Source organism: Salmo salar, chromosome 25 (assembly GCF_965601325.2).
Source record: "Salmo salar chromosome 25, fSalSal1, whole genome shotgun sequence".
NCBI lineage: Eukaryota > Metazoa > Chordata > Actinopteri > Salmoniformes > Salmonidae > Salmo > Salmo salar.
The window spans coordinates 11,451,447-11,475,075 of NC_138315.1; the positions used below are offsets into that span (position 1 = coordinate 11,451,447).

The following is a 23,629-nucleotide window of genomic DNA, read 5'->3' on the forward strand; positions in this document are numbered from 1 at the left end:
GGAAAAAGCAGACGGAATTTGAAAGAGATGAGAATTACCCTTAACTTTTTACTGAAAGATGCCATAAACTTATCAATTTAATTTGACCACTGGAAGTAGGCTAAGAGGAAGTGAGGTGATTATTTTGTTGGAGAAGGACTCCACTAGGAGCTGAAATGAAAAAGTCCGTCAAGATGGAGAAAAACAGTACAGTATGTATATGAAAGCTTCTACATAAAGGGAGTATTTGTTATTAAGACATGACATCATCCACCTTGTGTGTTTAAGACTTGCAGTAGTAGGACTATAGGAATTAGTAGGACTGCTTGACCTACCTTGCAGAATGTGGACCAGGATACCTGACATTCATTGTGGGAGGCTTGCTGACCTACAGTGAAGATTAGTCATATATAATTCTGATTATCAACTAACCAGTACACATTCATACACTATGAATATTCAGCTATTATTGTAAAAAAAATAACAATCCTTAGATAATATATAACGATTTCATACTTGGAAGTCAGAGATTCTAAACAAATCTCTGATAATTCACATTGCTGTTCTGTCAAACTTGAAAATATTTGCGACGGTGCGCCGTTCCTCATGAACTGGGTAAATGAATGGTGTATGTATGCCAAGAGTTTTATGCTCTAATGAAATGTGTACAACTAGGCTGCTGTACCCATGAGTTTCTCTCCCAGCATGCACAGCTGCTCTCTGTTGAGGCCCCGCCCAGTGAAAGTCGAGAACTGCCAACTCAGCACTTCAGAGAGCTGGCCCCAACTGGCCCGCAGAGGACTGGCAAAGAAGTCTAGGTTCTAGAGAGAGAGAATTCGAAAACAACCCCCATATCCACTTGGTGAAATAACACAGTATGCCATCATAGCTGCAAGATTTGTGACCTGTTGCCACAAGAAAAGGGCAACCAGTGAAGAACAAACACCGTTGTAAATACAACCCATATTTATTTTCCCTTTTCTACTTTAACCATTTGCACATAGTTACCACACTGTTATATATATATATATATATATATATATATATATATATATATATATAAAAAAAACATATACACACACAGGGGGAAATGCAGTGTTCGCTATGAATCAGCTCATCAAAAAAAAGACAATACCAAACTTGAAATCATTGATTATCATGACAATTTAGCAGTCGTGAGTAGTCTAGTTTAATATTGTCCATTTTCTTTGGACCAGTCCTGTTTTTAGGATATGGTGTTTGTTAAAATGTTAAGTCATATTTTCATCAAAACACACACAAACACGACATTTGAAATGTCTTTATTTTTTTGGAACTTATGAGTGTAATGTTAACTGTTCATTTATTGTTTTTCACTTTGTATATTATCTACTTCACTTGCTTTGGCAATGTTAACATATGTTTCCCATGCCAACAAAGCCCCTTGAGAGAGAATTTTGAGAGAGAGAGCAAGAGAGGCAGAGGGGGAGGGTTAGAGAGCAGCATAAAAAAATAACACCTAAAACAATGGTAGTGTGTGTCCTCAGCTCACCCTGGGTTCGTCAGTCAGCATGTTGTACCACATGATGGAGGCCCAGCCTCCAGGCAGCTGGCTAACATTGGAGATGACGACCAGAGGAAAAGAGCAGGTCTGCAAAGAGAGAGACACACACAATCCCTCCCAATCTCATAAAACAGTTTTTAAAAATGCTGCGTTATCCTTGCAAGGCTAAAGTGCTAGAGTACTGAAAACAGGGGTGGCAATAATTAGTATACTCAGCAAAAAAAAAGAAAAGAAACATCCCTTTTACAGGACCCTGTCTTTCAAAGATAATTAATACAAATCCAAATAACTTCACAGATCTTCATTGTAAAGGGTTGAAACACTTTTCTATGCTTGTTCAATGAACCATTAACAATTAATGAACATGCACCTGTGGAACGGTCGTTGAGACAGTAACAGCTTACCGACGGTAGGCAATTAAGGTCACAGTCTGCGTGAACGTGCCTTAGGCATGCTGCAAGGAGGCATGAGGACTGCAGATGTGGCCAGGGCAATAAATTGCAATGTCTGTACTGTGAAAAGCCTAAGACAGCGCTACATGGAGACAGGACAGACAGCTGATCGTCCTCGCAGTGGCAGACCACGTGTAACACCTGCACAGGATCGGTACATCCTAACATCACACCTGCGGGACAGGTACAGGATGGCAACGACAACAACTGCCCAATGTACACCAGGAATGCACAATCCCTCCATCAGTGCTTAGACTGTCCTTAATAGGCTGAGAGAGGCTGGACTGAGGGCTTGTAGGCCTGTTGTAAGGCAGGTCCTCACCAGACATCACCGGCAACAACAGGCACAAACCCACCGTCGCTGGACCAGACAGGACTGGCAAAAAGTGTGCTTCACTGACGAGTCGCATTTGTCTCACCAGGGGTGATGGTCGGATTCGCGTTTATCGTTGAAGGAATGAGTTACACTGAGGCCTGTACTCTGGAGCGGGATCGATTTGGAGGTGGAGGGTCCATCATGGTCTGGGGCGGTGTGTCACAGCATCATCGGACTGAGCTTGTCGTCATTGCAGGCAATCCCAACGCTGTGCGTTACAGGGAAGACATCCTCCTCCCTCATGTGGTACCATTCCTGCAGGCTCATCCTGACATGACCCTCCAGCATGACAATGCCACCAGCCATACTGCTCGTTCTGTGCGCAATTTCCTGCAAGACAGGAATATCAGTGTTCTGCCATGGCCAGCGAAGAGCCCAAATATCAATCCCATTGAGCAAGTCTGGGACCTGTTGGATCGGAGGGTGAGGGCTAGGGCCATTCCCCCCAGAAATGTCCGGGAACTTGCAGGTGCCTTGATGGAAGAGTGGGGTAACATCTCACAGCAAGAACTGGCAAATCTGGTGCACTCCATGAGGAGGAGCTGCACTGCAGTACTTAATGCTGCTGGTGGCCACACAAGATACTGACTGTTACTTTTGACCCCCCCCTTTGTTAAGGGACACATTATTCCATTTCTGTTAGTCACATGTCTGTGAAACTTGTTCAGTTTGTCCCAGTTGTTGAATCTTATGTTCATACAAATATTTACACATGTTAAGTTCACTAAAAATAAATGCAGTTGACAGTAAGAGGACATTTCTTTTTTTTGCAGAGTTTATTACTTGTTAAACAACATCTTTCTCTGAGCAATTGTATTAGTATAAAATATAAATGTTTCCATTTTCTTGAGCATGCAAGGAGGCCAATAATTATGGACCTGACTGCACACAGAAAGTATATGCTTGCTGTTACGGAACTGAATAGACATCCTACTCTGTGTCTAGGGGCCCTAGGCTTGCCTAATTGTTCTGTAACCTGACTGTGTATGCATTAATATGAGAAGTAAGCATACGCGACCAGGTATTGAATGCATGTACCCAGGAGACAGCAAAAGTACAGAGTTCAGGGCCAGCTCCGTCTTGACCTCTTGGTCGGCCAGCCCAAGCAGATTATAATTTGTTCAGATGGTGACGAAAACAAACATACAAAAGGGAAAACTAGAGAGAGACAGGCATGCCCAAACAGATTAAAAACCAAACGAAAGGCCTCATGTCCGCCAAAGAAACAAGCAGCCTCACGGCTGACTGACAAACACCTTGATTGCCTGCACTTGTGGGATTATAAAGGCTTGGCTCAGCATTTAGACCCGGTTGGTGCTGCGGAAGCATCTAGTCATGCTCCTAAGACCTTAACTACATAACATATTCCTTAACAAGGACTAATAATAACTGACAATGTATGCCAGGAAGACTATGTGGGGGTTATGAGGGGTGTGTGAGGGACTATATGTGGAGTATTGTAAGAATGAAGAATGTGTGTGTGGGAGTGTTTGTGTCATATACAGGATGTGTGAAGGAGTGTGTAGACTGACTGACCTCCAGGTCGATGTTAATGCCCTGTATGTTGAACTGGGCCTCGAAGCTGAGGGAGTGGAGCTCCTCCGTCACAGAGAGAGGGCCCTGGAACCAGCAGAATACACACACACTTTCCTAAACCTTTTCCTCAGAATACATTAAATACAATAGCCAAGGACTACAAAACCTTTTTTGTTCAGTGAGTGACCCACTAAAAAGTTTCATACATTTCAATGTGAAACTATCAACAGGATAAGGAATTTGTCCTATTAAACAAAGAACAGGCTGGGAAAACTATCTCCAATTAAGTAATAATATTTTCTCTTCAGTATATGAGTAATAGGGCTAAGTTTGATAATGAATACCGCTAAGTCAATTTCTGTATCCTAAGGTTTAAAGCATGTGAGGGAAGGGTTGACCTGAGTTTTGTTGAGTCATGTGAATAAATAAAAAAAGTCAAATAGATTAAATATACAAAAATGAGTTTATGATTTAAAAAACTCAGAAAGAGTTAACAAGGTTTTTCATCTGCGTTAAAATTATGGTGCCATCTTGAAACGTACACAAACGCACCATTGTCCTGAAAAGGAGTACAAAATTTTTTTTACTTCAAATTGAGGGGAAAACTTTAAATCCATGGTAATGTTGCCCTCTACTGTTTTAAGAAAGCAACTACCTTTTCTTAATGGAAGTGTTTGAGTTGCGTTTTTTTTTTTTAAAGATATCACCTCAGGCAAAGTAATTGACCTCTAAATAAAATCGGAATTATTAAACTCCTAATTGACCTCAGTGTCCAATGACTTTAATTAAATGACCTCTGGTTGACCAGAATTTATATTTTTTGTAGTTGTCATTTAAAGACTTAGCCTTTTTAGAACTGCTTTGGGGAGAAACTAACATGGAAAACAAAAAGGTTTGCTCTAGTGACCACAGCCACAAAGTCAAATTTGGTTATATCGCAAAAATTCATAAAAACAAATATTTGCTTAATTTAAGGCTTAAGGTTAGCAGTGTGGTTAATGGTAGGGTTAGGTTTCAAATCAGATTTTAAGAAGAAATAGGCAGCATTTATGAGTTTGTGGCAACTAGTGTCAACCGCAAACAAATCTGAAGGTCAAGTTTCGAAGGTCAAGCTTTCCTAAAGTTCACTGTGCTAGAGTGTAACCTTTTGATAGGCTTGAATCACTGACACTTAACCATCATTTAGGGAGAAACAAAAAGTATTGTTCAACTGTCATATTTCCCCTCACCTCGTTCACCTTGGTACCGTTAACATATTTCTTCTCTTTCAGCTGCTGAAGATAAATATACAGAAATTAATAATGAAATTGTATGAATAGTTCATTTTATGAACAGCTAGGCCAGGGCGATCATAATAAATCATTTTTGCAATATAACAGGGTCATTGCAAACAGTTGCAAACGTACAGTATGGCTGCTGCAGCCAGCCCCATTGGACCAAATTAGTTTGAGTCCACTAAAATGTTCCACTAAACCTGTGGATTAACAGATTGAGTTTTACATTATTATGAATATGTTAGTGGGGACAGTGAAGGTGAGAGGTTACCAAGTGTCTGAACTCTACAGATAGACAGCCATTAGATGATTCCTCCACGTCCATTACTTTGGTGGTGGAAGTCAGGATGAAGAACTGACGATGTCTGAATGGAGAGGGATGCGGTAAAAGCCATCGTTAATAGTCTGAACTAAGCGCGCGCACACACACACAAAAAGAGCTAAGACGCATGCAGAGGTTAAAAACAACTCAAATTTAAGAAGAATTCCAGGCAACTGATAATTCTGCTCACTTAAAACCGGGTCATCTGATTTGTAATCAAAAATGGCTTCTCGTATCTCTCTTTTTGGTCACTGTTCTACCTCATCCCTACACACGTCACTTGATATTGCCCTAAATAACAGTAGAAGGAAATTCCCACTGAACAGCCCACACAAGTATACTCACACTCTGCCAGGGGGGAGGTCCCTACACACAGGGGAAAATAATATAGAACATAGCAAAATTACTCAGTATTGTAGTGCCAGCTTGCTAATGAATGTCTATGAAACATTGTTTATAGAACACAGTATATCCGTGACATGTTAACACACAGTATGTGTAACAGAACTTGCAAAGAGCAACCACTGGTTCGCTCACCCTTCAAAGTGAATGTGCCACATATTTCTGGGTTACATTGTCACCCGTGTACAAACATTGGCTAACAGATGGAGATTAAAATGCTTCTGCGGATGTCTTACTCACTTGTCAAATATCGTCTTCACTTTGAGTTGATAATCCACCTCTGGGAGTTTGACCAGCAATCTGGATATACAATGTGATCAAAACAGAAATACTAACTAAAAACACATTTAATATGCACCCACACAACGAATTGATAAATACAATTAAGTTGTGTTGGATCTTGATACACATACTGTACCTGACTTTGGTGGTGAACTGTACCCCGGTCTTGATGATGAGAGGTTTCTGGGGGTGGGTTGGCATCAATGGCTGCTTCTCCACCACAAATGAGCTGTGGACATTGCACAAAGGATGAAACAAAGATGGCACACAAGAGAACGACAATAGCATGATAGCAGTTGTGTACACCACCTAGATTTGTGTGGAGGCAATATAAGTCAAGTCCATTTCCCTGTCAACAAGACCATTAATGCTTCCCTATGCGTCCAGTTTTTTGGATAATTATTTTGTGATGGATATTTTATTAATTATTTGTATTTACAAGTGTAGTTGCATCTTAAAGTTCGCAGGCCTTCCATTTACATTAAGCTTTTCTAAATTCACAAGTGTAGTCATTTAACCAAAGGGAGACCGGCAGACAGTTCATGCTTTGTTTTAACTGGTGCCGCTGACTCTAAAGTAGTCTGATATATGCATTTAGTTAGATTAGGTAGGTATTTGACCAGAGGTGTGTGGTTTTGTTGAGGTTGGTACCTTTTGATGAGGTGGCCGATGAGGTATTTGACCTGCTCCTCCAGCTGCGGTCTCTGCAAGGAGATGGGGTCGCTCGCATAGGTCACCTTCAGGATAAGTTCTCCCAGTTTGTCCAGCTGACGTTTCATCTGGAACAGACACTGGGCTGTCAGAGTAAACCTGTGAGAGAGAGAGGTCTCAAGTTACTGTATTTTAGGATTGAGTTAGGAGATAGAGTTATGAGTTAAGAACAGTGTCTCGGGGGCCTGATTGGTGTCACGCTTTTTCTCCATCCCTAGCAAACACAGCTGATTAATCAAATTGCATTCAAAACTGAAGATTAGGTGATTATTGGAGTCAGGTGTGTTAGCTGGGGCTGTGGAAAAACTGATATTAATCAGGCCCTCAAGGACTGGAATTTCCCAACCCTTAAGTGATAAAGCTGATCTGAAAATGACTGATTCTTGGGATTCAAACTAGGGCGTGTGTGTTCAGTGTCTTTATTAGGGCTTTTACTAGTGTGTACTGTATATGTGTGTGTGCATTCCTGCACATGTGCGTTTTACCAGTTCTGGAGCTGGTCCAGTCCAGTGAGCAGTGGGCCACCTATACAGTTGATCTGCTGCCTGCGTTTCCACTCCATCAGCTCTGGGTTCAGCTGGGAGGCTATCAGATCGTCAATCTCTTTTATCACGTCACTCATTTTAGACAGGTTCTCCTGTGGCGGAACAATAAAATCTCAATGCTGGTCCGGTCTCCTGTGCGGCTCCGTTGGCAAGCGCATGGTGTGAGCAACGCCAGGGTTGTGGGTGTGATTCCCACTGGGGCCAATCCATATGATTATGTATTCCACTAATTGATGTAAGTGGTATAAGCCCGAAGCAAATGCAATTAATATTCTTTGATATCGTAACTCACTGAACTGTTTTGCAGTGTTAAATCAAACTTGCAGTATTGTGCTTGATGCCTCAGTGCTCTCCACATGTCGCAGGCCCCCAAAAAGGAAAGTCTTTAACAATCGTATCTAAATACTGTAGATAAATATTCATAGAGTTGTATAGACTTAAACTGTATCAGACAGCAATTGCATAAGTACCTAACACAGTTACAAATGGTGGCACCAATTCAAATAAACGCATATTCACTCCCAGATAAGGGCTTTGACTGTTTACACGCTTCACAGGAAGCTTATAGTAACAACCATAGCGAGTAAAAAGGTGTAGCTGACAAACATAGCCGATTGCTGGTTTATCTAAATGTATGCATGCATGTTACAGTGTCCCCACACCTTCCTCTTAAAGTCCAGGTTGTTGAGAATCTCCTGCAGGCGGGTCACTTCCGGTTTCATCAGCTCTGTGTTCCTGTCCGCCGGATCTGAGGGACAAACACATCTAATATGACAGCAGGGGGAAAACAATCTGTGGTAACACTTTAAAGGGGAAATCTGGGATTTGTATGTACATTTTTAGAGACTTTCATATTAATGCAGTATAGCCATTGATTATTGAAGAATATAACAAAAGGTGGGGCGATCGCCATGTTTTTCAAATCCCAAATTGCCAATTTTAAGGCTATATGCTCACGATAAGTCTTACAATGCATTATAACCACATCACAATGCATTATACCTGCAGGGCTTAAGAAAAGTCTTACCCTTAGTTATTCAATAATTCCACCACATCAGGCCACCAGAGGGCAAGGCACAGCTATTGCCATATTACTTACAGCTATCCGATATTATATGAAAGCTATCAAATCATCTCAGATCTTAGGGGATTGGAGCTGGAAGTTGATTTCAGATTGGCCATATAGCTGACCTCGAGACTGGATCGTTTTGAAGCGGAAGTCAAAGTCATCTTGCATGTCCTCTAGACATTTCACTGCCTGGTCCAGCAGCTGCACATTACTCCTGATCACTGCCACCCTGTTGTCCATGTTCTTCTGTCTCTCGAAGGCCACGGAATTCTGCAGACACTTCTCCAACGGGCCCTGTCAAGAAGATATTGAGGTTAACCACACACACACACACACAGGATCTTAAATTTGAGCCAGTTTCCTACAGCAGGAAAATAATCCTGCAGCAACAGGATGTGAATTATTATGTGGATTATAATTAATGGGGGTCGATACATTTTTCGTAAAGAATAATGACAAACTTTTGAAGCCTTTTAAACCTCAAATACACTACAAATTTAACATTTCCTGCATTGCAGTTCTCCAGCAACAGGGTGATCAAATTAAGATGCTACATCTGTATGCACACACAGGCCTTTCTGTTGCACTTTAGTCTTAACTCTTCCTGTTACTGCCTCTGTTTTCCCAGGTATTTTGAGGAAAGAGATGAGGGAAAATCATGGAGGTTTCCTGGTGACATAATAACAGAGTGACACACCTGATCCTGTATGCTGGCTGTGGCGATGATATGACGCTCCTCTCTGAGGCTAGTTGAGATGACCGCGGCCATGAGCAGAGGGTAGGCTTTGTATTTTATCTGAAACACACACACGATATTTGAATCTCTTAGCGAAACTGCTAATGTGTTGGGTTGACAGTCGCTGGACCTGGGTTTGAGTTCTGGTGCAGGCTAACCCCCTGAATTCGCTGCAATATTATGCTACTGCAGTCTACACCGCTTGACATATGCAGGTCCCTGCCTGCATGCGATCTAAACCCGGTCCCACCGCACTTCTACTGGGCACAAACTTGTTGAATCAACACGGTTTCAATGTAATTTGTCAACATATTTAACTTACACTGTTGTTTTGAGGGTAACATTTCAACCACAGGATTATATCATGGTAACCAATTTTCAGTACAGACAAACCTTGTACAAATTCAACATTTTATCTTTAATATATATATATATCCACTATCAGAAGTATATGTGTAAATATATAAATAAATAAATAATCAAACCCAGCCTTGCTTAGCTATTTTTGTCACTGACGAAAACCAATGCACTATAGTGAGAATGATTGTGGAGCAATCAACACATAAAAACTAAATATATTTACTGTTGCTATCGAAGTCATGCCAAAGGGTAGGTTTAACAGAGCAAATTAAATGTGACCATACTTTATCACTTTATCACTCAAATATCAATGATTCTATTTAGGACTAAAAGTCATCAACAGCTATTGTTTAAATATTTTTTTTTTAACCACACATAGGCCTAGTGTTTCAAGCTCTGATTTAAAATTATAGGATATGGAATTTTATAACATGACTTTTATAGTTTTAATAAACCTCAATAGTTCCATGGATGTGTTACTCATTTTAAGGTTGAACGTTAGATTACTGAATATTATTGAATTGTGTTTGGTTGACAACGCAACCAAATATCAACATTTGAATGAGATATCTTCCGCTTGCATAGTGCCATCTGTACCGTTGACTAGCTATAATTTCAGTTTGTTTTCAAATGAATCATTTAAAGTTTGATTCATGTCACCACCTCAACCAAAAATCGAACTTAAAAGAATAGGACTAAGCCAGTTGCTCAGATGGACAGCAGTAGATACATCTTCTTAAAAATTGTGATTTTTTTTGGCGTTGTCAACCAAACACAATTCAATAATATTAAGTCATCTAATGGTCAACCTTAAAATGAGTAACACATCCATGGCCATATTGAGGTTACTGAAACTATAAAAGTCATGTTATATAATCATATAAAAGCTTGCATGTTCACGATAGCATGCATAGAGTGTAGCAGGTCTGTGGAGATCTTCACAATTGCTGTAAAATGCGTAGAATCTGGAACGGCATTGATCACTTGCACCATGTATTTAACGTAATCTCAACTGCAATCCAGGTCATTTGGTTTTGCTATTAGATTAAGCACAGTGGACAACACAATCTGTTGTATAAATAAACAAAATAAGACATCGTATTCCCATTTGAACTTTGATGTGCTTTAAAAAAAAGGAAAAAAAAAGCCCAGTGTTAGGCATTTGGGTGACAACTAAGCCAAAAATCTGACATTGTTTTTCCATTGGAATTTGGTTGTCCTTTTTAAGATGGTTGGTGATAGCACATTGGAAATTCAACAAACTTTTGGCTGTCTTTTTGAGTGGGTGAATATAAGTTGTAATCTCATTGTTCAACGACTCAACCAAATATTGTTCATGTTGAAATGACGTGGTGTGCCCAGTGGGTATCTCTGTCTCCCTCTCATTTAATGTCCATCCTGTCAATAAAAATACTTTTAAACAAACTTAAATTTTTCAAACGGATAAAAGGTGAAAACTAAATAAAGTGATTTACTCCAAGAGGTTTTTGAAAGCGTGTCCTCTCAAGATATGGTGGTTTCTCAGAAACACAAAGAGCATGGGGAGAACATGGAGGCTAATAGTGGATTTATGCTTGATCCGCCAACACGTTCCGGAGGCTCCGTACAGAGGGTGTGACGCAATTGTGGAGCATCCGGAGGCCAAAATCGAGCTTTGTACGGCGATGGCGTGCCTCCCAAATGTTGTAACAATGCGGAGGGCTCCGTATAGCTCCGCATTGACATGATTGGTTGATGGTAGGTGGGGGCGAGAATTCCCGCATAAACACAAACTCAGTTCCTTGACAACAGCTCTGCTGTACGGCCAAACGCAGATCCGGATTGACCATGCAGAGCCTTTTAGGTTTGCCCTACTTTCTCCTTAGAATGTATACACTGCGTGCACAATTATTAGGCAAATTGTATTCCTTGGGATTAATTTTATTGTTGAACAAACAATGCTCTCAGTCAATCCAAAATGTTATTGAACCTCAAACCTGAATGTTTAACAAAGGAAAAGTGAGTTGTGTCTTTCTCAGGAAAATATATGTGTGCAGAATTATTAGGCAACTAAATTATAAAAATAATTTCTCTCAACTCACTTGTTTATTCTCAATGTTTAGAGTAAGTGTAACAGATAAGTAACACAAAATGACAATTATATAACATTTTTGGCCTTTCAAAAATATTCAGTGACCAATATAGCCACCCTTATTTTCAATAACTGCCATGAGCCTTCCATCCATGCAGGCTGTCAGTTTCTTGATCTGTTCACGATAAATTTGCACTGAAGCAGCAACCACAGCCTCCCAACTGCTGTTACAAAAGGTGTATTGTCTTCCATCACTGTAAATCTCACATTTGAGAAGGGCCCACAAGTTCTCAATATAGGATTTAAGTCAGGTGAGGAAGGGGGCCAGGTCATTATTCAGGCATCTTTGAGGCCCTTGCTGGCTAGCCAAGCAGTGGAGTACTTGGATGCATGTGATGGAGCATTGTCCTGCATAAAGAGCATGGCCTTCTAGAATGCTGAGGACTTCTTCCTGTACCACTGTTTGACGAAAGAATCTTCCAGAAACTGGCAGTAGGTTTGGGAGTTGAGTTTCAGTCCATCGTCAACCTGAAAAGGTCCAACTACCTCATCCTCAATGATAGCAGCCCATACCAGTACCCCTCCTTCACCTTGCTGGCACCTGACTCAAAGTGGTTCCCTGTGTCCATTACTGATCCAGCCACGGGCCCATCCATTTGGTCCATCAAGAGTCACTTTCATTTCATCTGTCCATAAAACCTTTGAAAAATCTGTCTTCAGGTATTTCTTTGCCCAATCTTGACGCTTCAACTTGTGGTCTTGTTTCAGTCTTCTTGACCTTGGCCATGTCTCTGAGCACTTGACACCTTGTACTTTTGAACACGCCAGGTGGGTTGCAGTTCTGGAATACGGTGGCACTGGAGGATAATGGGTTTGACGTTTAATTCTTCTCAAGTCTTTTGCACTTAATTTGCTCCTTTTCTTCCCCATGCGTTTTTTGCGCCCCAGTTGACTATTCGCAACAACACGTTTGAATGTCCGGTGGTCACACCTCAATAGTTTAGCTATTTAAAGAGTGTCGCATCCGTCTGAAAGGCATTTTACATTTTTGGCTTTTCAGTGTCAGTTAAATTTATTTTTGGGCCCATTTTACCTGAGATAATGAGGCTGCCTAATAATTACGCACACCTTGATATAAGGTGTTATTCACTTTCGCCACACCCTCCCTCATTACACAAATACATATCACCTGAAAATGATTAAATCCAATAAGCATTCAAGTTTATATGGTTTGGAGTTCGAAAATGTGAATAGAAACAATGATCAGAATACTCACTTGCCTAATAAATGTGCACGCAGTGTAGTAACCAATAGGGAAGTATTTAATTTGAAAGGGGTTTTTCCAAGACGCTGTACATCCTTGAGTAACCTGAACCCACTGTACTGTCATTGCTCTCCTCCGTGTCGTAGAATTACAACATCATGTTAATCACATTACTCTTATATTAGAATGTAATCTCGTACTAGTACTCTTTGTTTATTATTTTTGGAGGCAACAGAAAAAAGTTCTTAGAACTCTTATGTATCCGTGTGAAGAGAGAGAAGCCTCAGATTTAACGTTGACAGATCTACGACAGCTTGGTGATAAAGACAACATTCCATGATTAGTGTGTGTGCCTGTCTGTCAGTGCCAGGGAGACCCAACCTCCAGTCTATTTAAAGGAAAGGACCTAGTAGTGTCTGTTGCATTAGTATTCCTGTATAAGCAAGCAGTAAATGAACTAGAGACAGATATTTGGTGCCATGTAAATCTTGATGTCTGTTGCATGAGAGCACAATGTACCTTTGTATATATTCTCTTATCTGTGAAATCATGAACATTCAAGAGGATGGACTTTGCTATAAAATGCTGTGGCTTGGTCCTGCTGGTTGGGCTCGTTGACAAGCTCCTTTACTGCAGTAATTAATTAATAAAGTTTGTTTTGAGGAAGTGTAAAATGGTCTTTGATTAGAATAATTCCACCACAACCGACACACCACACAGAGAAAGTCTGCCATCAGGTGTGTGTGTGTGTGAAGTATCAGGTCTGCCATCAGCAAAAAACCTAAATCTACTATGACAGTTTGAACAAGGAAACATGTACTGTAAAAAGAGCAGGCCTGCATGGGCCGTGTTCATTAGGCACAGAATGTAAGAAAGAGAGAAACAGGGAGGTATTAGCTGAACTTAAATCAATAAGAAATGCTTGTTTTGCTATCAGTGTATCCTAACGAACAAAACCATGAATGGACTTGCCCTCTGTACCCCTTAATTTGTTCCTTTCGTTAGCTTTAGCGGTCTCTGTGATCTGAACCCAGTTCTGTGCAAAACGTATCTCAAACACCACACGTATCTTTCCATATTTTATCTGGTTTTGCAAAATGCCGCAGATTCTCTCAAGGCCTCTGTGACAAAACGGAAAGTTTTGATGTGAACATGTGAAACCTGATTTCTCTTTCAGGAGGGTGATTCAGTCTTGAAAAACCCACACTATACCCTTTAAATAATCACAATGACAACTACAGCACAAACAAACAACGTCAGCGCAGCAGTGTAATTCAGCCTACTGTATTCAGAGAAAGACAGTAAAACCCCCATCTATCATCCCTCTGACTTTGTTAGCTGATCAAGAGAAATCCCCTTAGAAAAATAGTGTCGAGTGTTCGGCTCTAAGAGTGTATGAAAGGCTATCTACAACCTAAAAAGGGTTATTTGGCTGTCCCTGTAGGAGAACCCTTTGAAGAATCCTTTTGGTTTTCAGAGAGGGTTCTAACTAGAAGGGGAAAAGGGTTTTACCTGGAACTTGGCTGGTGCGGCAGGTAGCCTAGTGGGTAAGAACATTGGGCCAGTAGCCAAGATTTTGCTGGTTTGAATCCCCGAGCGGTCTAAGTGAAATATCTGGCACTTAACCCTAATTGCTCCCGTATGTCGCTCTGGATAAGAGCATCTGCTAAATGACTCAAATCTAAAAAAATTAAATTAAAAAAAATGGCAATGGTTCTCTTATGCTGAAACATTTTGTAACCTTTTTTTTTTTTAAGAGTGTCGCTTTAGATGAAACATAAGCACTGCAATCTTGATTTCCAGTACTAATAGATTTGCATAGTGGGTTGAATGCATTCTTCATTCAGTGGGTCAATGCCATCACAACAAAATGCAATTCAGGTATGAAACATTGGAGAAGGGTTTTTTCGATTCATAAAATGCATTTCCATAGAATTCCCTAAATTGACTGAGTTCAAAAGAACAGACCCCAAATAATGCTTACATACCTTCAAGGAACACTCAGCACAAATTATTGTCTGGAAAGAGCTATTTTCCGCCTGTCCTCTGTACGTCATAGACTACACCTAAACAACAAAACGCACATCGCCAAGCACCACCTCCAAGTCAAACCTCTCAATGTTCGTGCTACTACTACCTCTGAGAAGCATAACACGATCAGCACACACATGAAATGGAAGTGTGGAAACCACAAGGTTCTGCTGAGGTATGTCTTTCCTACATCAGTTAGTGTAACACAGAAATATGGCCCCATGCCCATCAACCTCAAACAGCCATTTTCTATTCCTGTTAGTGTTTTAAAGGTACAATTCTTAGAGAATCTAAGAAATATACTACCACCAGTCAGTGTCCTGAGACCTCAGTAAGACTCTGAACATGTTTCTTTGATTCGCCTCAATAGGGTAAGAGGTCAAATTATGACTGGGACAACACTTATCAGTGAAAGAATGCTCAGTATGAGGAAGACCAATACACGTGTAAGCCAATCCCTAAAGCTACAAAAAGAAAAAATACATCTTTCACTTCCCTATCCATACTGAACACACACTAACAGAGGATCCGGAAGCAGAATTTTGTTTTTTTGGAACTCAGTCGGGCTTTTAATACTTATACAGACACAAAAGTATGTAGACACCCCTTCAAATTAGTGGATTCAGCCATACCCGTTGCTGACAGGTGTATAAACTCAAGCACACCGCCATGCAATCTCCATGGACAAACATTGACAGTAGAACGGTCTTACTGAAGAGCTCAAATTACTTTCAACGTGGATCGTCATCGCATGCCACCTTTCCAAAAAGTCAGTTTGTCAAATTTCTGCCCTGCTAGAGGTGCCCCGGTCAACAGTAAGTGCTGTTATTGTGAAGTGGAAACGTCTAGGAGCAGCAAGGGTTCAGCTGTGAAATTGTAAGCCACAAGCTCACAGAATGGGACCACAGAGTGCTGAAGCGTGTAAAAATCTTTCCAGTGAAGGGAACTCTGACATTCTAGACGATTCTGAGCCTTCCACTTTGTGGCAACAGTTTGGGGAAGGTCCTTTTTGTTTCAGCATGACAATACCCCCGTGCACAAAGCGAGGTCCGTACCGAACTGGTTTTGTAGAGATCGGTGTGGAAGAACTTGACTGGCTTGCACAGAGCCCTGACCTTAACCCCTTTGGGATGAATTGGAACGCAGTCAGCGAGCCAGGCCTAATCGCCCAACATCAGTGCCCGACCTCATTAATGCTCGTGGCTGAATGGAAGCAAGTCCCTGCGGCAAATGTTCCAACATCTACTGGAAAGCCTTCCCAGAAGAGTGGAGGCTATTATAGCAGCAAGGGGGGGGGGGGGGGGGGCAACTCCATATTAATGCCCATGATTTTGCAATGAGGTGTTCGACGAACAGGTGTTCACATACTTTCGGTAGTGTACTTCCCCAGAGTCAGATGGAGTAATGGATACCATTTGTATGTTTCTACATCCAGTATGAAGTAAGTTAGAGGTAGTTTTGCGAGTCAGTGCTTACTAGCGTTAGCACAGCTGTTACCATAGACTTACAGCCATTACGCTAGATAGCAACTTCCTTCAAACTGCACACAGAAACATAAAAATGGTATCCATGAGTTCATCGGACTCTGGGGAAATAGATAAAGGGCTTCCTTGCCAAAATCCTGAAGTATCCCTTTAACTTAATGCTACTGAGAGTTGTTATAGTAGAATGCACAAGGATGAATTTAGAAATTTGGTAGGGCATGGGCAGTTTTCCTCTGTCATTCACTGACAGACCTTAGGTAAAAAAATATCTGTCTATCAGAAGTGTCCAGTTTATCAACTACTGGCCATGTTAGCTAGATGGGCATCTAAATATTGTAGTCATCATGGGCAGATTACGTGCCCAGGGGCTTCGACCCCGAGAGGACCCCCATTGACTCAGATATCATAACAGACATAAGACATGGCAAAATGTGTAGAATTGCAGGGAATGAGCTTTAAAAACGTCAAAATGTTCTCTCCGCCAACAAGAGGGGTAGGAACGGTTTGAACAGTTTGGGTCACATAGGTTGAGTTTGTTACTAAGCTGATAAACAACAACATCCATCCGGACCTTTGCCATCTAGGGGATGTGTGACCAGACCTTTTCAAATAGTAGTTGATTAACCGTGGACAACACAGTGCAACCACCATTAGCAGGAAGTTATGGGTTGGTTGTACTAGGTCTGGTGGTCACAAAATTGTCAGCCGGTGATTGTCCAGCAAATAACTGTCAGTCTCACGGTAATTGACCGTTAATTAACAAACACATTTAGCATCTCCTGGCATTATTTTATATTAGGAAGAATACAATTGAACAAAGCTGAATAAAATAGGATGTTTTCGCCAAACGATTTGAGGGAGTGTGCACACGTGGCTATTCTGTGTTGAATGGTTAAGAAATAGGTATTGTTATATGCTTAATTTAGAGTTAATGTAACTTTAATTGTTCTACAAATGTTGGACTATATGTTAAGATTTTTAAAACATTGTAAGGCTGCATGATGATTTGAAAAAAGTTGCTAGAAAGACATGAGCTCTGCTTTGTTTTTTTTGCGCAGGTTGTACACACTACATCAGTCTCTCATTCACAATTTGACAAGCACTTGGTAATGCCTAGAATTTCACAGCGGCATCCCCTTTGTGTGGCCGTAATGCACCCTTAAATTTTTTAAAAAAAAATAAAGCCTTTTGTGGCCAGTGGCTGTTGTGCCCTTCTCCTCCAGTGCTGCGTGCTCCATCACGTGATCGGGTCTTTCTCGCAGGCTACAAGTGAAGACAGACACGTCGGGGAGGCAACTGCTCGCGTCCTTATCCAATTCCAAGATGCATATTGAAGATATTGGAAAAACTGTTCACATTTACTTTTCGTCAGCCAACAAGATGAGTAGGCCTAACAAACAGCATAAGTACTAGCCTATGTCAATCTACTGTCCCCCATAGTACAAAGGTTGACCTATTCTGTTCTCTGCAAGAAATAAAGGGCATTATCGCTTTTATACAATGGGCTACCAACATGTTCAAATAATGATGAACATATTTTGATTAAAAATGTTATTTTGATTAATTTATTCATACCATTTCATCCTTCCACAAGATATAGTCCCGACACAAATCTAGGTTTGCTAGAGACGCGACCCACTCGTTCGTTCTATGTGTTCCATTGCCATTCTGGCTGGCAACGTTCTTATCCCTTGCTTACTAGCTAGCCAACTATGGCTAACTTATAGTCATGTCAAACAGTGCAGACAGAATAACCATAGCTGCATTTGTTGCAGCTATTTTCTAGTGACATTTATTTGGATATATCCATAACAATGAGCTAATGAGGCACGATTTCGCCTGGCATTGAAAATGTGCTCGCTCGTTAAGACACTGTTGTTCAGAGGAGCTAGCCAACAACACAGCTAACAACTTCAAACTGAAGCTGGAAAGACTGCAAACTAGCTGCACCTTTTTTTAATTGCCATTTCTTTATGCATGTATGTATGTATGTATGTATGTATGTATGTATGTATGTATGTATGTATGTATGTATGTATGTATAAAAATGATGCCAGTGGATTCATGATTTCGACTGGCTGAGAAACGCTGCCTGCCTCTCTCTCGTCCCCTACACATTCATTACTATGGGACAGTTGGAGATCGAATTTGAATATTGAAAAATGTTTCAAATGTCGGAAAGACAGACAGTAAGGTTTATACAAATCTCCACTGTTAAACTAAAAGAAATGTGAGATAAGGTTGAGATGCTTTTTATAGTGGAGATCAATTTTATAACTTCCCTTACTGGGCTGATGAGACAGTGGATTGTGCAGTCAGATGGAACAGAGTAAATAGGCATTTAAATGTCAGATTTAGCCGGTGGTAACTTGTGGAATAGACACCAGTTAGAATGCACTTTTAAACAATCAGCATTAAGGATTAGACCCACCCGTTGTATAAAATGTTGATAAATTATTAGGCTATTTCTTCACATTATAAGCACATGGTAGGAGGCTATACGCGTGAATATTCCATTAGCGGAAAACACCATTATCAAATGCAATTATGCACGTAATGCTTTTATTATAAATGTGCATTTTTATGGTGAAAATGATCTTCCCCAAACTTGAAACTCACATGCTGCTTATGTATGCCAGTTATCCGCTTTACAAGGGGTGTAGAGCCTAACTGTGCTTAATTTTAATAAGTTATTTGGCCACTTTAGTTGTGATACAAACCTTATTGAAACATATAGGCCTATGGGCTAGGCTACATTGTTTCTTATGCTAGGCATCATTTACAAGTGATATATAATTCACAAGTGATAGTCACGCATCAGACTATTCTTGATTTAATCTTGTCTTTACATATACTAAATCATATATTTGTGAATTTTGTTTTAGAATGGACCATTATCATGCACCTTTATCGAAAAACAGGGGCAGCAGAAAACAATACGTCATCTATGCACTTAAATAGTGAATGGAGGACGCTTTTCTCCGTGGTTTATTTTTATGCCAGCCAGGTAGGCTATACTCAGGTAAATATAAGCAATGTGCTTAATACTAGGACAGTTGAAAAATAAATATAGTAGGCCTAGCCTATAGAAAGCAGATCCTCTTTTTAGCAGAGGCAATCACTGTTTTCTCACGCAATTGCATAGCCTATTGAAAAGTTGAGCAATATGAGCACTCATGTGTGTTTGATTAGATTTCCCATCGCATTTGCATTGACGTCAGAGTGATTAGAGGGACAACAGACTGTTGAGAACCTAGAGCGCTGAGTACCAGGAAGTTAGCAAGTTTGGTAGGCTACTAATGACCAGAGGTTGGAGAAGCCTAATTACCGTTGAATTTGACTGCCTCGTAACCGCCGGGGTGTGGCGGTAATACAGTCACCGCAACAGCCCTAGGTTGTACTAAATCACCTCAATGCTTGAATGCATCAATTTCAAGGAGAGACTTATCAATGTTGGATATGCATGGTGTATGGTAGGCTGGCAAACTGATTCAGCGCAGCATTCAGTCGGGTTTTAACTAGGTTAGGTGTATGCAGGGCTCTAAAGTACGACCATTTTGGTCGCATATGCTCCTAAGTCATTTGCTGTGCGACTTGGAGTTTTATTTTGAGAGTACTAGTGGGACTACAAAAAAGTATATTATATATATCACCCAGAATCATTCTTGGTACAATTAGGATTCGCTGTACCGCTGACACTGAGTGCCAGACACCACGGTCCCGGACACAGCAATCAATTGCACTTATAGGCATACGGCTGGCCAATCAGTTAGCTCAAATTACAGTGTCTGCAGCGTCCTCGAGCACACAGCAAAATGTATACTGTGAGATTTCTAAACTTCTAAAACTATGACTAGAGACCGTCAATTAATACAGCAAATAGCTGCTGTTTTTATGAGTGAGTTCATCTTTAATGTTTTTAGTCAGCACTGTCAACACTTTTTGAAGACATAAAATGTGCTTCTTCCACTCGCACTTCAACCAGAACTGCAGCTGCAATGAATGAGTAGTTGAGTGTATCAAAAGGCTTGCATTGTTATTATCAGTGGAGGGATGGTGAGAGGCGGACCCTCTGCTGCTCTCTCCCCCCATCCGCTGAACCTGACCATCAGATGCAGGCACCATCAGTCCAGTGAAAAAAATTATAATTATTTACATGTATGCTCACTCAAGTAATACAATGGAGCCATTACCGGTGTGATCATATACCTCAAGTTTTGAAAGAATTAAAAAAACTACCTTGCCAACAACATTGGCAGGGCATTTCAAGCATAGCCAATGTGCAGTGATAATGTATTGGGCTTATAGCCTACTGCACAAACCTCATTGCTACAGGATTGTTTTTAATAGGTTTTTGTTGCATAGGCTTATGTAAAAAAAAAAAAATTAAGTGTAAACTAATCGGAGCAGTGGATTTCAGCATGCAGGTATTTGCATCAACATTTGAGCTTTTTATAATAAACAATGTATTTGAAGGGTTATTAGTTTCTAGGGCACAGCATGTGCTTCAAACGTAGCTAGAATTCATATAGGCCCAATAAAGGCTTTATCTAAATCAATGTACAAATCCGCTTTTCTGATGCTCCTGAATGTTATGCGCCTAATTTTAAGTTGGAAGCACCAGTGCTACCAATAATTTTTTTGGTGTCGATTTTTGCCCTGGGTGTATGGTATTGTAAGGGAGGTTGTTGCGGCACCTGTAACTGCTTGTTGATGTTCTTCAGGTTGTGTCTTTGTAGGAAGTTCTGTTCCTGAGAACACTGCCTGTCCAACTGAGACAGGAGATTGCTGAGGAGAACTGTCGCCATGGACTCATGGTTTGCGGCCATATCCCTGAAAAAGGCACATACACTTTCTCTTAGCTTTGTATCCAATTTCACTGTGTTTAATCCAAATGTGATTAATAAGAAAATGTAGAAGATATACTGAGTATTCAAAACATCACAAAACACCTGCTCTTTCCATGACATAGACTGACCAGGTGAATCCAGATGAAAGATATAATCCCATATTAATGTCACTTATTAAATCAACTTCAATCAGTGTAGATGAAGGGGAGGAGACAGGTTAATGAGTGATTTTTAAGCAATTGAGGGGGGGGGGGGGGGGTTATAAAAAGGTGATGTTTTGCACCAGATTTCGCTGACAGATAATTTACAGCTGCAGTCTCCCCAGGTGAACATAAACATTATGTATAAAACAGACATTTTAGAAACAGAGATCAGGGACATAGCTGTGGGACCTGATAATATTTGTAAAGTACCCATCAAAAAATAAATATTGTACACATCCCAGTTAATGCACCTATTGAAATTAAGACACAGTATTCCAGTGTTGTAGTGTAGTATTTTGACACTCCAAACCAAATGCATACATGTGTGCAAACACACATTCACAGACACTCACCAGTCCTGGCTTTCAATCCAGTCGGAAAGCACCTGCCGAATCCCCATAGGGAAGTTGTCATCATAAAGATAGTCCACCTGCTCCAGGTATTTGAACTCGAGCTGTTGAATTTGTTTCCATTGACTCATTCTGTGGTACAATGCAAACACAAAAGCATATTAAAAACGCAAAATCAATTACACTTCAGAGAGGGTCATTGAAGGAGCAGTGCTTGTAGAATTACGCTTATTTTTGTCCAGATACGTAATAGTTTATGATTGTGCTCTTTTTGAATAGTCTACCTATTATAAAACGGTGCTGCATATTGTTTCATTTACGTATCAAATCAAACTGTATTTGCCACATGCGCCGAATACAACAAGTGTAGACTTTACCGTGAAATGCTTACTTACAAGACAGTTCAAGGAGAATAAAATATTTACCAAGTTGGCTAAAATAAAAAGTAATAATAAAAAGTAACACAATAAGAATAACGAGGCTATATACAGGTACGTGGGCACCGGTACAGGCTAGTTGAGGTAATCTGTACATGTAGGTGGGGGCAAAGGTACTATGCATAGGTAACAAACAAACAGCGAGTATCAGCAGTGTTACCATCACTTCCGACTTCTTGTAATTCCCATTTTACAGCAGCATTAGCTTTTCTTACCTTTATTTCTGTAGCGGACCTGGATTTAAAAAAAAAACTGTAGTCATTGACTATCAAAACATAATTGTTTGTGAAAGCCTATCTGTGTCTTTCGACTCGGCGCTCTATCACATAAATATCCACCGTACACCAGTCATGAGAATGTTTTTTCAGTCGTTTCCTCTTGAAGCCTTCGTGAACTCCAACCAGAGACTTTCACGTTGATCGTCAGTGATGGTAACTTTCACGTTGATCGTCACGTAATAGGCCTGCCCTACAGATTTTCTTCACTCCTTCCCACGCAACCCGGTCTCAGAACATTTCGTATTGTTCTGTATATAAACCCGTTTCTTATGATGTGTTCGATTTCATATGATTGCGAAAAGACAGGTGGATGGGTGGTTGTATAACACAAATGTCTAGCAACCCAAAGGTTGAGAGTCCAAATCTTATCACGGACAATTTTAGCTAATTAGCGACTTTTCAACTACTTATTTATTGCAACCAATAGAGTGTTATATAATTAGCGACTTTTCAACTACTTATTTATTGCAACCAATAGAGTGTTATATAATTAGCGACTTTTCAACTACTTATTTATTGCAACCAATAGAGTGTTATATGATTAGTGACTTTCAACTACTTATTTATTGCAACCAATAGAGTGTTATATAAATAGCGACTTTTCAACTACTTATTTATTGCAACCAATAGAGTGTTATATAATTAGCGACTTTCAACTACTTATTTATTGCAACCAATAGAGTGTTATATAATTAGCGACTTTTCAACTACTTATTTATTGCAATCAATAGAGTGTTATATAAATAGCGACTTTTCAACTACATATTTATTGCAACCAATAGAGTGTTATATATATGGGGGACACAACATTCCCAGCTCTGCAGATTTTGATGCGAAGAGAAAGAATCAATAGATTATTTGTTTTGGTACTGTCCATATGTAGCTTGTTTTTGGTCACAGGTCCAGGAATGGCTGAAGAGTTGCAACCTTTACCTGGATCCAACTCTGCAGATAGCACTACGGGGTGATCTGAAAAGTCATAGTCAATCGATTATTAATATAATAATACTTTTAAGAAAATGTTGTATTTTTTATTTACAATCTGTAGAAATTATGAGAATAGAAAGGTTCAGA

General features: G+C 40.2%; 1 protein-coding gene across 1 annotated transcript in view; it reads right to left on the bottom strand.

The window, feature by feature from the left end:
- The window catches only part of LOC106586142 (signal transducer and activator of transcription 1-alpha/beta), a 62,198-nt gene extending 39,383 nt beyond the window's left edge, over nucleotides 1-22,815 (bottom strand). The window contains exons 1-17 of the mRNA XM_014173036.3: nucleotides 22,493-22,815; nucleotides 21,844-21,972; nucleotides 21,135-21,270; nucleotides 9,189-9,287; nucleotides 8,614-8,785; nucleotides 8,085-8,170; nucleotides 7,363-7,514; nucleotides 6,818-6,976; nucleotides 6,303-6,395; nucleotides 6,125-6,184; nucleotides 5,828-5,848; nucleotides 5,432-5,525; nucleotides 5,116-5,160; nucleotides 3,887-3,970; nucleotides 1,511-1,609; nucleotides 665-800; nucleotides 315-367 (exon numbers count right to left, since the gene is read on the bottom strand). Coding sequence (XP_014028511.3) covers nucleotides 315-367; nucleotides 665-800; nucleotides 1,511-1,609; nucleotides 3,887-3,970; nucleotides 5,116-5,160; nucleotides 5,432-5,525; nucleotides 5,828-5,848; nucleotides 6,125-6,184; nucleotides 6,303-6,395; nucleotides 6,818-6,976; nucleotides 7,363-7,514; nucleotides 8,085-8,170; nucleotides 8,614-8,785; nucleotides 9,189-9,287; nucleotides 21,135-21,270; nucleotides 21,844-21,971 — 1,617 coding nt within the window. The 5' untranslated portion in view covers nucleotide 21,972; nucleotides 22,493-22,815. The remainder of the gene's footprint in view (nucleotides 1-314; nucleotides 368-664; nucleotides 801-1,510; nucleotides 1,610-3,886; nucleotides 3,971-5,115; nucleotides 5,161-5,431; nucleotides 5,526-5,827; nucleotides 5,849-6,124; nucleotides 6,185-6,302; nucleotides 6,396-6,817; nucleotides 6,977-7,362; nucleotides 7,515-8,084; nucleotides 8,171-8,613; nucleotides 8,786-9,188; nucleotides 9,288-21,134; nucleotides 21,271-21,843; nucleotides 21,973-22,492) is intronic.
- Nucleotides 22,816-23,629: the final 814 nt, after the last annotated feature.